This window comes from Scylla paramamosain, chromosome 3, assembly GCF_035594125.1.
Source record: "Scylla paramamosain isolate STU-SP2022 chromosome 3, ASM3559412v1, whole genome shotgun sequence".
NCBI lineage: Eukaryota > Metazoa > Arthropoda > Malacostraca > Decapoda > Portunidae > Scylla > Scylla paramamosain.
The window spans coordinates 40679751-40693669 of NC_087153.1; the positions used below are offsets into that span (position 1 = coordinate 40679751).

Consider the following 13919-nt stretch of genomic DNA (forward strand, 5'->3'; position numbering starts at 1 on the left):
CGACAGACGTTTTTTTAATTTCTGGTTTAGAAAATATTTTGATTGCAATGACAGAAAAAGAGTACAAGGAAGAAAAATAAAGGGAAGTAGATAGATAGATATCTAGATAGAACGATAGGTAAGTAGATGGGGAGGTAGATAAACAAATAAATAGACAGGAGGTGAAGGTAGACAGGATAGACAGATAGATAGGTAGATATGTATGTGGACAGTGCAAACGAATGAGATACGCGGCCGCTTCTAGCCTTCTGTGGGCCTTATTGAGTAAAACTGTTTGGGGTCCCTGTAATGTGATACCTCGATGGTTGAATTCCCAGCCCTCCAAGATGGTTCAGACCACTCCTTTCACATTTAAATATTTCATCTGATGGACTTTACGGAGGAAAAAGCTGAACTCGTAAATACATTAACTTGATTTCTTTACCGAAAACGAATTTGCGAAGGGAGACTGGGATACTAAATGAATTCTGTAGTTATTATGGAATGAAAATTAAAATTAATGCAGTAAAAATCTAACCTGAATTAACATAACCTAAGCCAGTACACTACAAGTGCGCGTTCTGCCACAAGCGTTGTAGCCACGTCCACCACCTCAACTCCCATGAACGCTCCATACACACCCAACTCTTCCCTGCTCCCCACGCACCGCCACCACCCAGACCTCGTGACATGACACCCCCTACAACCACTGACGGTGACACCGTCCACCACCACCACCACCACCACTACAACCATCATAACCATGAGGAAATATTGCAGTCACCAAGAAAAGGAAGTCTCTCTCTCTCTCTCTCTCTCTCTCTCTCTCTCTCTCTCTCTCTCAGCATTTCAGTGGATCTGTCGATACTCAACACACATTTTAATAATAGTAATAATAATAATAATAATAATAATAATGATAATAATAATAATAAAGTCCGGTTTTTATCCCTGGTGACCTCGGGAGCTCTGTGCAGCCGAGCACTTCGTATATAGGAAGAGACGGCTCTGGTGAGATAGGTAGATGATAGATAATTTGGTAATTGGATAGATATATAGATAGACAGAGAGACGAATTGATGAGCATATACACAAACAGATAGATAGAGACAAATTCTTCTGCAATAGACTCAAACTGATGATGATAATGATGGTGTTGGTGGTGGTGGTGATGGTGATGATGGTGGATTTATGGTGACATATTTTTCTTTTTCTTTTTTTACACATCTAAAGAGATGTACAGCTTTAATAATGCCACAGTGAGCTAACATAAGGAGGATGCAGATGATATATCTCAAATGTATCGATTTTGATGTTTTGGCCAACACAAATAAGAAATAAAGGCAAAAGCACTATACATATAATTTATCTGATATTTTTTGTGTAGTATCTGCAACGAAAAAACGTGTATCAATAATTTTAAGTTCAATGTTTATCATAAAGAAGAACCAGCGGACTAGTCTTTGTGTTTTGTTTTTCGATCATATGATTGTCAGAAGACCAAACCTTACTGTACCCAACAATTTACAGGAATAAATAAACTATAGTAATTTCAAAAGCTTTTATAGCCATTTCCTCAGAAATATAGCAAGTTAATATAGTAGCACAAAATATACATGAATGATAACTGTATATGGAAGATTTTACAAAAAGACGCACGGTAAAAAATCATAATATAGACCAAAATCGTAAATTTAGATCCAGAAAAAACAAAAAATAGTCAAAAAACAATAATTTCTTATCTATTTGAGCACTAGAAATAATTAAATAAGCCTAAATAAAAAGAAAAGTGAATAAAAGTCGAGGTGGTGCGGAGTCCTCAATACGGAGCGGAGGGCGGCGGCACCAGTCAGTCCTGAGCACCATGGCCAGCCAGTCGCAGGGAGTCCAGCAGCTGCTCACCGCCGAGAAAAAGGCAGCTGAGAAGGTCGCAGAGGCCAGGAAACGTAAGAATTAAGCACTATATACATTATCCTTCCTATACTGGTAGTTGTAATGAATTGTCACGCGTGTAGGAGAAGATATGAGAGAGGGTTTAAAGGGACAGGTTTAAAGAGCTTATTTTGTGTTTTGGTTATGTTTATTGGTTATTTTCTTTCGTTTTGTATAGTGGAGTGTTTGTGGGTGTGTGTTTTTGTAGGTCATGTTTGTTTCTGTGTGTGTGTTTTTTTTTTGTGTGTGTGCCATTTTTATTGGTAATGGTGATTGTTGTGTGTTATTGATTCGTTGCAGATGTTAGGTATTGTTATTTTTGTTTAATCTCGTAAGAAAATGGTGTCTTTTTTTCTGTCACTATCATTCTATCTATTCATACTGTTGATCTCAGAGTCCATGTACCAGTCAATACTTATATATGTGCTTCTACACGTATATGTGTCAGCAGGTGTTATATTTATATTTGCTTTATTTCATGAGGTAATGGTTTACTTTTTATCTATCATTAGTATTCTGTCTTTTTACGTTATTGATCTGTGTATCTATCTATCATCCATTACCTGTATCTGTGTTTGTGTATCTATCTGCCACTAAATGAATAAGGTAAAAAAAAAAAACAGCAAAAAGAACAAGCAGATAAGTACAGTTTAGTTCTCTGCCAGTACAAGGTAAGAAGAACAAGCAGTAAATAACACAGCTAAGTAAGACACAGGTTGGCTCTCCTGAGTGCCAATGCATGTCTGGAGGTGAACACTCCTTTAATGCAAAGCCTCAGCAAGAAGAGGGGGAGGGGCTGGGGTTGAGGCATTCAGCCGTCTCTACAACAAGCAAGCCCAACAGCCCAACAAGACAGGTGTGTGGAGGCTGGTGGGTGGCGGCCTGGCTGGCAGGACTGCTGGTGTGATGCCAGACAGATTCTAGGTCAAGGAGAGAAGGGTTCAGGTTCTCACAGTGGCCAGTAGCGAGCTTCACAGGGAGGTGGATGGGGACGGCTGGCAAGTAGTGGTGGTGTCCTAGCCGCCGCCTTGGGGTGCTGCTGTGGTGTGGTCGCAGGGCTGGATGCTCTAAGGATTGGATTTTGAGGCGCTAAATTAAGTACCTCAGATGCCAACAGATTTACAGACCCATAGCTCACAGTGAGGGGCTGAAAGAAGCTCTTAAGCATGAACCAGCAATGTTGGAAAGGCTGCATTGTCTCACAGGCAGTGAGCTCTTGTTTGTCCCACAGGAAAGGCTCGTCGGCTGAAGCAGGCCAAGGATGAGGCTCAGGCTGAGATTGAGAAGTTCCGGCAGGAGAGGGAGCGGCAGTTCAAGGAGTACGAGGCCAAGGTGGGTGACTTGTTCAGTGTTGCATGGTGTGGGTGTGAACTGTGGCCCTGCACCTTATTGCTGGGAGCCTAAAAAAAAATATCCTGGATTTTTACTTTTGTGAATAGCAAAAAAAATAATAAATAGATAAAAATAATGAGGGAGATGCCATACTTGCAGTGTAGGTGATGGGCAGGCATTGCAGACATGTACCCATTCAAGGTTGGGTGAACCAATGAGCAGGCATTTGTTCCAGATTAATCACAGTCATGACCAGGATTTGAACCTGGGACTTTTTACAGTGTAGTCAGACGCTCTGCCGCCTGAGCTACCGTATTCCTGCTTGTGAAGTGCCGTAAAACTTTGTCATGTAGAGAAATATTGGATGAAACTCAGTATTTTTTTCAAATGTAGTGTTTCCTCAAAAATTTGTAAAAAAATAGTGGTAGGCACTCTTCCTTGGATTTTAAATGGATCCTAAATTTGTTCCAGTTTTGTTATTTCTATACAGACGGACAGACCAGTACATTTGTGTTTTACGAAAGCTGGACCCATAGACTGAGGCCATTGGAAGCAAGAGTAAAGCAGTTTTTTTCTTAGTAAGACATGACAATGATGGGACAGGCCATGTCACGGATTGTTCTCAACCAAGAGTTTCCTTTGCAGCACCTTGGCTCTCAGGATGACATTGCCCTCAAAATCAAGAGTGACACCCATGCTAAGATCACCGCCATGAACAAGCAGGTGGCCACCAACAAGGATAAGGTGAGGCCACTGAGACATGACAATTTAAAATGTATTATTTTTATTAATTTATTTTTTTATGTAAAAGGGGATCTAGCCAAGGGCACTAAAAAGATAGCAATAATATTTAAAAAAAACACCCACTGGGGATGATAGATGTAAAAAAAATATAATTTATGAGAAGTCTTGCTGAGTGTTTTTGAGGAAGATGCTGCTTGTTGGTCCTTTGAAGAATACAGGGCACTAAAAAAAAAGATTGAACTGATTTGAAGCTGTTGTGTCTCTTCGGAAATGGACCATGAATAAAATTTACCATTTGCAAAGGCAGGGAGTAAAGTTTCAGATCACCACATATTCAAATGGTAAGAATTTTATCCACAGTCAGTTTGTTGTTGTATAGATGAAGCCATCTCACATCGCCCTGTGTAATGGGATTGTAAGTAATGCAGTAACATGACAGTCAAGGCTGATCAGAGTCCTCTTGGTGATTATCTTGCCCTGATTGGTAACAAGTTAGACTCCTGTTTGATTGAGAGAGGTTCAGTTTCTGTCACTGGTGCCTCCCATTACCAGTTTATCCCCACATTCCTCAGCAAATATTTAAAATTCTATCTGTGATCATCTTGGCCTGACTAGTGATGTGTTGGACTCATGTTTATTTAAGAGAAGTTCCGTTTCTGCCACTGGTCCTCCTCATTGCCAACTTATCCCTATGTTCCCTCAGCAGACATTTAAAGTTAACTCTCATAAGTCAAACTGTAAACATATAGATCACTCTGCATCCTCTTCTTCAGGTAATTGAGCGCATCCTTCAGCTGGTCAAGGACATCAAGCCTGAGCTGCACGTCAATGCCAAGAGAGATTAAACTTAAGCTGTTTGGTGTTCGTTCTCAACTTAACAAGATCCTGTGAAGTCCCGTTGCTCGTAGGGTTGTGTACTTAGACGTGTGTACCGAGAGTTGAGCTTCCCCTTGGTGTACATAACAGATGTTTCTGATGTCAATTGAATGAGTGGATGGCTGTTGTTACTTTCCAGAATGCCTTATTTATCATCCATTCCAAGGTTGCAGCTCACATGGCCCGCCTCCGACGCTGCAACGCTAAATGGCACAATTATATGCTAAATGATTGTTGTTCGGCAGATTATTTAGATTGTGTATATTATAGCAATATGTTGTATAGATTTTTTTTTAATGTACAAACTCATTGTTCTAATTTAAGCGGTTTGATTTGTGCATTAACATATCAGTGGACCACAAGAATCTTTTCCTCCTTACCTGGTTGCCTGTAAAGGTTAGACAATAGAACGGTTGTAGTGAAAGTATTCCTTTAATTTTTGTACAACAATTACAAGGACTAGCCTCAGAAAGACCAGAGAGGTTGTGACCACTCGAATGAATCACTTAGGTGAACAGTATTCACTTTGAAGCTGTACAAATGAAGGCCATCACCAGTTAATGACATAGTAATGAGAGAGAAATGGTGTGCACCACATTAAGCTGCACGAGTCGTGATGATCAACAACATGTATGGGGTGAGTGTGTGGCCCAGTAGCACAATGACACCAAAGGAAACCTAATTAACACCATACAGTACAGTCATGGTTAATAGTTGAATAAGAAATTGCACTCACTTTCATTGTGTTAAGCATTTTACTCAATCCAAGTCCATCAATCAGCTAAGAATCAATAAATTTCAAGATTCCGTTAGACTCTGCAGATCAGGAGCCTTCAGACTGAGGGAAAAGAGAGCACAGTGTGAGTGGAGTGCCAGTTTACTTGATTCTAATATGGACTGTACAATGGAACAAGCCTTGGTGCTTATTTAGAGTATATCAAGGCAAAGTTGGTAGGCTGGTTGTAGGCCAGGAAGATAGGTAGGTGGAGGAGGAGGGAGTAGCAGGAGGCATCGACTTCCTTGGAGACTTTGAGCCAGTTCTGCAGATACTCCAGCATAGCATCCGTGCTCATGTTGGTGGGGTTAAGGCCACGGAAGATTAGCGTCTGCAACGGAGAGGTTTTGTGTTCTGTTAGTCATCCCTGTATTATGAGTCATTTGATGCTGCCTTCCTTGTACTCTGCTGCATGCCTTCATAGATTTATCAACTGTACTTATTTCAAGTCTATTCTGTCCAACCTTTAAGTGTAATGGTCAATGTCTTTATTTCTTCTTTTCCTGGTAAACTCTAGAACAGTCAGTCTGTCTCTGTTTCTACTCCTTCCTTTCATGCAGGGAGTGTCAAGTCAACTTAGGAACTAGACATGCATTTACTGTGGAACCTTCTGAAGTCTTCTCAATAAAAGTGGTATATGGTGAATACTGTTATTATTCAACCTGTTGCTCATCTCTGCCATTCATGTATATAATAGGCCAGCAATCCCACATGGGGTGACCCAAAGTAGCACACACACACATACACATCATTCATACTCAGCCCCATCAGTCTGTGGAAAGGGATATTCTCATGGACCATTGTACTACAACCTAGGAGCTTAAGCACACCACAGCTGGGCACATACTTCCTTTATATGCCTGACAGCATGCACTGGTTTACTCTTGTCCCTTTCATAATTAACTGTGACAATAATACTAAAGAAACAAGCCACACTGCTACAAAGCTGAGTATGGTGGCAGTACTCACGGCCCTCAAGTTATCCAGGGTGAGAGAGTCAAGTCCCTCCCTGGAGATTGCTGCGTCCATGCAGTGCAGGATGCGAGCGTGGTCCCTTAGCCGCTGCCGCCGCCACAGCCACACTGACCGCCCATGCAGCCGCAGCAAGGCATTCTGTGGGTGGTGGTGTGTAAGTTGTTCTGTCTTATTTCACTACTTGGTGTCATGTATTGGGTTGTAATTTTCCTAACTGAACAGTGAATATGGTAACATGGCCAATGTTCTAACCTCTTGACTTGTCCATAATTGTCTTGTTTTAGAATGTATAGCAAAGTGACTGCATTCTCTTGCTTATTTGTGAGATACCAGATTATGCAAGAAAAAAACAATATAGTTTTACAAATCAATGCATTTATAGAAATAGTCAATTTGTCACATCTTCTAAACCAAGATGGGATTATGTTTAGCAGTCTGCAGGTGACAGTGCAAGTGTTGATATGTTAGCATCCCCTCAGGAGGCAAAATTACTGCACATCATGTATTGATTCTAAATTTTCTTGATGCCTTTTATCTTTATTCCCTCATGCATATTACTTCTCACACTGGCATCCCACACTCCATCAGTATTCACACCTCTACCCCCTGTTTGATGCTTATGAGACAACAGCACGGGCCTTACCACATGTATCGCACGGATCTGCCTGATGTGGAATGGTTTTCCCTGGAACAGCGGGATGAGGGCTATGATCTCCTCTACAGTTGGGTGAACTCCTGAGCCAAGCTTGTGGAAAACTGTTCTGCATTTGTCCTGATCCTCTTCATCCATTGTTAGGATCGCTGCCTGAAGACACCTGAAATACACCTATACACTGGAGGAACTGCAAAATTTGTTGATATTCACTATAATTCAATAATCATATATCTCATTAAGTCAAGAGATTCCCATTTTCTAATATTTCTCTGCCTCAGTAAGTAGTTGCAAAGGAAAATAAAGTAAATTTGTCATATTTTTTAAAACGAGGCGTGAGTGCATAGACCAAGGAGGGACTGTAATCTCAAACTTTTAAACATTTTTCTCATCTACCTTACACAGATAATTTAGTGGAAGTCATTAAGGTTTCAAAGTATTTTCATGACTGGTGAAAGTAAACACAAGAACCTCACTAATTACATCAGTGACCTTTAGCAATGGTCTTGATGAGAGAACAAAACATTTCAACATACCAAAGTGCCAAGGAATACACCTACCTAAAGACTGGCCGGGCATTAAACAGCCTTTGTTTGAGGCCCATCACAGCAAATTCATGCCGCTGCTTGATGTCCCAGAAGTGGTAACACAGCAGGTGGCGGGGGAACCAATACCTGCCAACACAGTGCACACATTATACTATGACGGCATAACAGGTGGCTGGGGAACCATATCTGCCAACATAGTGCACATAAATTGTGGAGGCATAGCAGGTGGCAAGGGAACCAATACCTGCCAATACAGTGCACACATTACATTATAAAGGTATAGCAGATGGCTGGGGAACCAGTACTTGCCAACACACTGCACATATACTGTGGAGGCATAGCAGGTGGCAGGGGAACCAATACCTGCCAATACAGTGCACACATTATACTATAAAGGTATAGCAGATGGCTGGGGAACCAGTACTTGCCAACACAGTGCACATATTATACTGTGAAAGCAAGAGTCAGCATTATCCTTAGCTTGCATTTTGAAACAGTAGAATTGGTTTTAAAATTTTGCCCATGGAATAAGAATGAAAAGGGAATGAAGCCACTACAGGAGACTCAAGGTACATGACTCTACTGATCAATTAAATATGGATAATAACAAAAGGTAAAAACTGTATAACTTTGGAGCAAGTTGAGAGGAGAGATGAGGAGAATGTAGAAGATGGATCTAGCCAACAGGAGAAAGAGAAGATCTTGAAGGTTTATGGATGCAGTGTAAGAAGACATGTTTGCAATCTGTGTGAAAGAGAAAGGCACAGAAGACCCAGCACACTGGAGAATGTTGATCCATTGTGGCAACCCTTAACAAGAGCAGCCCAAAGAAGAATTGTACATGTTCTAAGTATTCAGAGAGTAGCTTTCTCTTCCTAAAAAAGTAGATTTAATGATGATTTTAGTGATCCCTAACTCCAGCAGCAAGTTATAACACCTGCTTCCTGAATATGTATCTGACAATACCAAGATTAAATAACACATGAGAGAGACAGAGGAGTGAGAGGTGTTGGTACAAGTTGTGTAGTGTGCCACTCACCCAATGGGGAAGGCAACGTTCTGGCCAAAAGGGAGAGAAGAGAGCACAAGGACAGGGAACACCCTGACCATGTCGCTGGGCATGCGGTAGTACACCTCCAGCTCACGGCGGCTCAGGGAGTCCAGGGTGGAGCCAGGCAAACTCAGGTACACCAGGATCTTGATCAACTCCCTGCAACACACACCCACCAATGAATATAGGTATTTCTTTAAGATGTGAGGCAGTACCCAAGGAAAGAAAAGAGCAGAATAAAGGAAAAGACTTTTTCCATTAATTCTGAAATAGCAATGAAGTATCTAATTAATATACATAAAAGGAAATAACAGCAAAATTGTTTACATAAATCACTAAAAACATACTCTCTGCTTCACTAATAACCTCAGTGCACAAGGAAACACTCACTTGAAGTCGAACATGAACTCCTTGAGGCCGACAGTGAATATATGGAACATTTTGAATGTGTCTGGCATCTCATTCTTCAGTGACTCATGGAACTTTCTCAGGTACCACAAATAGCGCCACAGGAAGTATCGTTGGACCCGAGAGGGGAGTTGCTCACTCCCCAACGCAGTGCTGTTAACATTTTTGCTGATATCTTTGGCAACGTTATCTGGTATCACTTTGTTGCTCCCATCACCTTCTTTTGAAGCTTGCTGACCCTCTGTAGTGCTGCTCTTATCATTCTTGTTGGTACTGGTGATAGTGTTTCCTGTTATCACTGTGCTGCTGTCATCTCCTTTAGGCACCTCATCAGTTTTACCTGTTTTCTCATCCTCCGTCTCCTTCACCTGCTTTTGGGCTTGACCAGATAAGTACCTCACATTCTGATAATATAAACAAGGCTCAAAACTAGGTGTGCCAATCATAACGCATTCATTTCTGTCTAATAAAAGGTTAGGCACATGAGTTTTCATAGTCATTCCCTGCCAGACACTGAGGTGGCTAACACAATGCTGGACAGGGAAGGACTGAGGAATGTACAGCATGACATCCCTCTTTGCTCGCTTTTCCACAGTACCATGAACTGAAGTACCACCCAGAATGTTTGCTCTTGTGATGGCTGTGTGAATGGTGCACACCTGTAGAGGTGCACTGTGACCTATGTAACCTCCCCATGGCCACAGGCTGCTCCAGTAATAGAGGCACTGCTGGCTCTTGCATCCTCTTCTTGGCCACCTGCGGAGAGAGAGAGGTGATGCAAGATTAGGCTCAGTTCATCCAGAACTCGTCGTGGAGAAGCTAAATCATGCATCTATGATGATGAATGCTAACTGAGTACCCTCTGAAAATGAGGAAGAGGAGTTTGACCAACAACACCCTGGACCTTCTGCTTACTATAAAGGTATACAGTTAGGTTAGTGTCCATAAGGGGGTGTTCAGGGATTAGGTTAGGATGGGTATGTGCCCTTAAGGTGGGGCCCATGCCCTCCCAGGTTAGGTTAGGTAAATTTAGGTTAGAATGAAAATTTCTGCAGTTCTCAAATCATGGCATCTCATCCTAAGACTTTTAATGTATGTCCATAATTTGGCTTTTCCACCAGGTCCCCAAACTTGTTGGAGAGAGAGAAGGAAAAAAGATAGGATGTATTGTGTTAAACTGTAATTTTACTGGTTAGGATAGTGAAGCAGGAACTCCCAAATTAGCAAGGTTGGTGACTTGGTTAGGACAGCATAGTGTATGAGGGGGCAGACATTCACCGTTTGTTGACTGTTTTTGGACTTTTTTTGCTTCCCCCACCCTAAAGCCCCACTTTCCCACCAGGTTCCCAAGTTTGCTTGTCCTGGTGAGAGGCGGCAATAGAATACATAAGGAGCCTCTGTTGGTAAGATGTACCCAGCTACAATATGACAGATCATTACTGATTACAATTGTTGCTGTAAAACATGTCGCATGTATAACATTTTGGGTTACTATTGCCTTTAGACACAGTGTTGTTAGTTGGTCTGTGGCTTTCTTCTCAGTACATAATCATTAATAATACATGACAGAACATTAACAACCATCAGGAAGTTTTAGGTTAGGTGGCCGAAATTCACAGAATATTGGTCCTCCTAAGGAATAGATTTCCACCAGCGACTAACATTGCTATGGACAGGGAAAAAGAAAAGCGAGAGCTGAGAAGGCAGGTACGGATTGCAGCTGTGAGACGGGTAAAATTTTTAATACATTTACCAGACGAGACTGGATCCATGCCTAGTGCTGGCAGGCGAGTGCGGCAGGTGAGCCCACACCATACACCACTTTATGTAAACATTGATCTAATTCTCACACAACCACAGGACATGTCATGCACTTGTCTAACTCAGGTACCCTTCCTTCCAGTCACTTACCTGTACACGTATAAGAAGCAGCGCCAGGCAGGCGAGGACATGAATGGTGAGTGACTAGCGAGTATAACCGGCCTGCGTTGATCTGACGCAATGTTTTGGTGCCACTCAGCTGCTGTCGTGTGCAAGTTTCCGACTTTACTGAAGTGTATCTTGTGCTCCACACCCTTGTTTGCTCAAACTCGTGTATGAAAGGGTCAATGGGGCTAATATCCCAACCAGAGCAACCACGATTATCAACTGTCATTATGAATGTATATAACTTGAGTTAGGAGGAGCGGCTGCAAAAGTTTGGACTACCAAAGCTGGCATACAGGAGGGTACGAGGTGACATGACTGAGACATGATTCTGACAGGAGTGTATGATCAGGATGTGGATAACATCTTTGTAATAAGGGGAGATGGGAAAACGAAGGGATATCCTATGAAACTATATAAAGAAACATCAGGGCAAAACAAGAGAAAAAAAAATCTGTAATCAAGTAGTTAATAGCTGGAAGGGAATACCACAGATTACTTTACTTCCAAAGTGGAGCACATTCTGACCCTCTTCCCCTTTGCAGAGATCTCCATTCCTGGAGACTTCATTGTTCACCACCAGCTTTGGCTTTCCTCTCCCTTCACTGACCATCCTGGTGAACTAGCCTACAACTTTGCTATCCTCCATGACCTAGAGCAATTGGTGCAACACCCTACTCGTATTCCTGATCGTCTTGGAGATACGCTCAACATTCTTGACCTTTTCCTGACCTCTAATCCTTCTGCTTATGCTGTCACCCTTTCCTCTCCGTTGGGCTCCTCCGATCACAGTCTCATATCTTTATCTTGTCCTATCGCTCCAATCCCTCCTCAGGATCCCCCTAAGCGAAGGTGCCTCTCGCGTTTTGCCTCTGCTAGTTGGGGGGGACCTGAGGAGGCATTTTGCTGATTTTCCTTGGAATGACTACTGCTTCCGTGTCAGAGACCCGTCTTTGTGTGCTGAGCGCATAACAGAGGTGATAGTGTCTGGCATGGAGGCGTACATTCCTCACTCTTTTTCTCGTCCTAAACCTTCTAAACCTTGGTTTGACACAGCTTGTTCTCGTACTATACATGATAGAGAGGTGGCCCACAAAAGGTACTTAAGCCTTCCATCACTTTTCACCAGTCTCAGGCACTTTATATTTCTGCCCGGAACCATGCCAAGTCTGTTCTCCAACTAGCCAAAAACTCCTTCATTAACAGAAAATGTCAAAACCTTTCAAAATCCAACTCCCCTCGTGATTTCTGGCATCTAGCCAAAAATATCTCCAATAACTTTGCTTCTTCTTCTTTCCCTCCTCTATTTCAACCAGATGGCACCACTGCTATCACATGTATTTCTAAAGGTGAACTCTTCGCTCAAACCTTTGCTAGAAACTCTACCTTGGACGATTCTGGGCTTGTTCCTCCCTTTCCTCCACCCTCTGACTACTTAATGTCACGTATTAAAATTCTTCGCAATGATGTTTTCCATGCCCTCGCTGGCCTAAACCCTCGGAAGGCTTATGGACCTGATGGGGTCCCTCCTATTGTTCTCCGAAACTGTGCCTCCGTGCTTGCACCTTGCCTAGTCAAACTCTTTCAGCTCTGTCTGTCAACATCTACCTTTCCTTCTTGCTGGAAGTTTGCCTACATTCAACCTGTTCCTAAAAAGGGTGACCGTTCTAATCCCTCAAACTACCATCCCATTGCTTTAATTTCCTGCCTATCTAAAGTTTTTGAATCTATCCTCAACAGGAAGATTCTTAAACATCTATCACTTCACAATCTTCTATCTGATCGCCAGTATGGGTTCCGTCAAGGCCGCTCTACTGATGATCTTCTGGCTTTCCTTACTGAGTCTTGGTCATCCTCTTTTAGAGATTTTGGTGAAACTTTTGCTGTTGCCTTGGACATATCAAAAGCTTTTGATAGAGTCTGGCACAAAGCTTTGATTTCCAAAACTACCCTCCTACAGTTTCTATCCTTCTCTCTGTAACTTCATCTCAAGTTTCCTTTCTGACCGTTCTATTGCTGCTGTGGTAGACGGTCACTATTCTTCTCCTAAATCTATTAACAGTGGTGTTCCTCAGGGTTCTGTCCTGTCACCCACTCTCTTTTTATTATTCATTAATGATCTTCTAAACCAAACTTCTTGTCCTATCCACTTCTACGCTGATGATACCACCCTGCACTTTTCCACGTCTTTTCATAGACGTCCAACCCTTCAGGAGGTAAACATATCACGCAGGGAAGCCACAGAACGTTTGACTTCTGATCTTTCTAAAATTTCTGATTGGGGCAGAGCAAACTTGGTATTGTTTAATGCCTCAAAAACTCAATTCCTCCATCTGTCAACTCGACACAACCTTCCAGACAACTATCCCCTCTTCTTCAATGACACTCAACTGTCCCCCTCTTCCATACTGAACATCCTCGGTCTGTCCTTTACTTATAATCTGAACTGGAAACTTCACATCTCATCTCTAGCTAAAACAGCTTCTATGAAGTTAGGTGTTCTGAGACGTCTCCGCCAGTTTTTCTCACCCCCCCCCCCCCAGCTGCTAACTCTGTACAAGGGCCTTATCCGTCTATGTATGGAGTATGCTTCACATGTCTGGGGGGGTTCCACTCATACTGCTCTTCTAGACAGGGTGGAATCAAAAGCTTTTCGTCTCACCAACTCCTCTCCTCTAACTGACTGTCTTCAGCCTCTCTCTCACCGCCGCAATGTTGCAT

General features: G+C 42.3%; 2 protein-coding genes across 2 annotated transcripts; one reads left to right on the forward strand and one right to left on the reverse strand.

Annotated features, from left to right (window-relative positions):
* The first annotated feature begins 1770 nt into the window (after positions 1 to 1770).
* Positions 1771 to 6283, forward strand: LOC135096280 (V-type proton ATPase subunit G-like). The gene is made up of 4 exons (XM_063997658.1): positions 1771 to 1925; positions 3143 to 3243; positions 3889 to 3987; positions 4761 to 6283. The coding sequence occupies exons 1-4, from the start codon at positions 1844 to 1846 to the stop codon at positions 4830 to 4832; spliced, it is 354 nt and encodes a 117-aa protein (XP_063853728.1). The 5' UTR covers positions 1771 to 1843; the 3' UTR covers positions 4833 to 6283.
* LOC135096271 (LETM1 domain-containing protein 1-like) lies at positions 5725 to 11340 on the reverse strand. Its single transcript, XM_063997646.1, has 7 exons — positions 11184 to 11340; positions 9255 to 10028; positions 8853 to 9023; positions 7826 to 7939; positions 7257 to 7428; positions 6608 to 6751; positions 5725 to 5969 (listed from the first exon to the last, which is right to left on the reverse strand). The coding sequence occupies exons 1-7, from the start codon at positions 11222 to 11224 to the stop codon at positions 5787 to 5789; spliced, it is 1599 nt and encodes a 532-aa protein (XP_063853716.1). The 5' UTR covers positions 11225 to 11340; the 3' UTR covers positions 5725 to 5786.
* Positions 11341 to 13919: the final 2579 nt, after the last annotated feature.

Coding starts and splice junctions, on each gene's coding strand:
- LOC135096280 (XM_063997658.1), top strand. CDS start 1,844: ATGGCCAGCCAGTCGCAGGGAGTCCAGCAGCTGCTCACCGCCGAGAAA. Junction 1,926..3,142: donor GGTCGCAGAGGCCAGGAAAC/GTAAGAATTAAG, acceptor TTTGTCCCACAG/GAAAGGCTCGTCGGCTGAAG. Junction 3,988..4,760: donor TGGCCACCAACAAGGATAAG/GTGAGGCCACTG, acceptor CCTCTTCTTCAG/GTAATTGAGCGCATCCTTCA.
- LOC135096271 (XM_063997646.1), bottom strand. CDS start 11,224: ATGTCCTCGCCTGCCTGGCGCTGCTTCTTATACGTGTACAG. Junction 9,024..9,254: donor GAGTTCATGTTCGACTTCAA/GTGAGTGTTTCC, acceptor TGTGTGTTGCAG/GGAGTTGATCAAGATCCTGG. Junction 7,940..8,852: donor AACGTTGCCTTCCCCATTGG/GTGAGTGGCACA, acceptor CTGTGTTGGCAG/GTATTGGTTCCCCCGCCACC.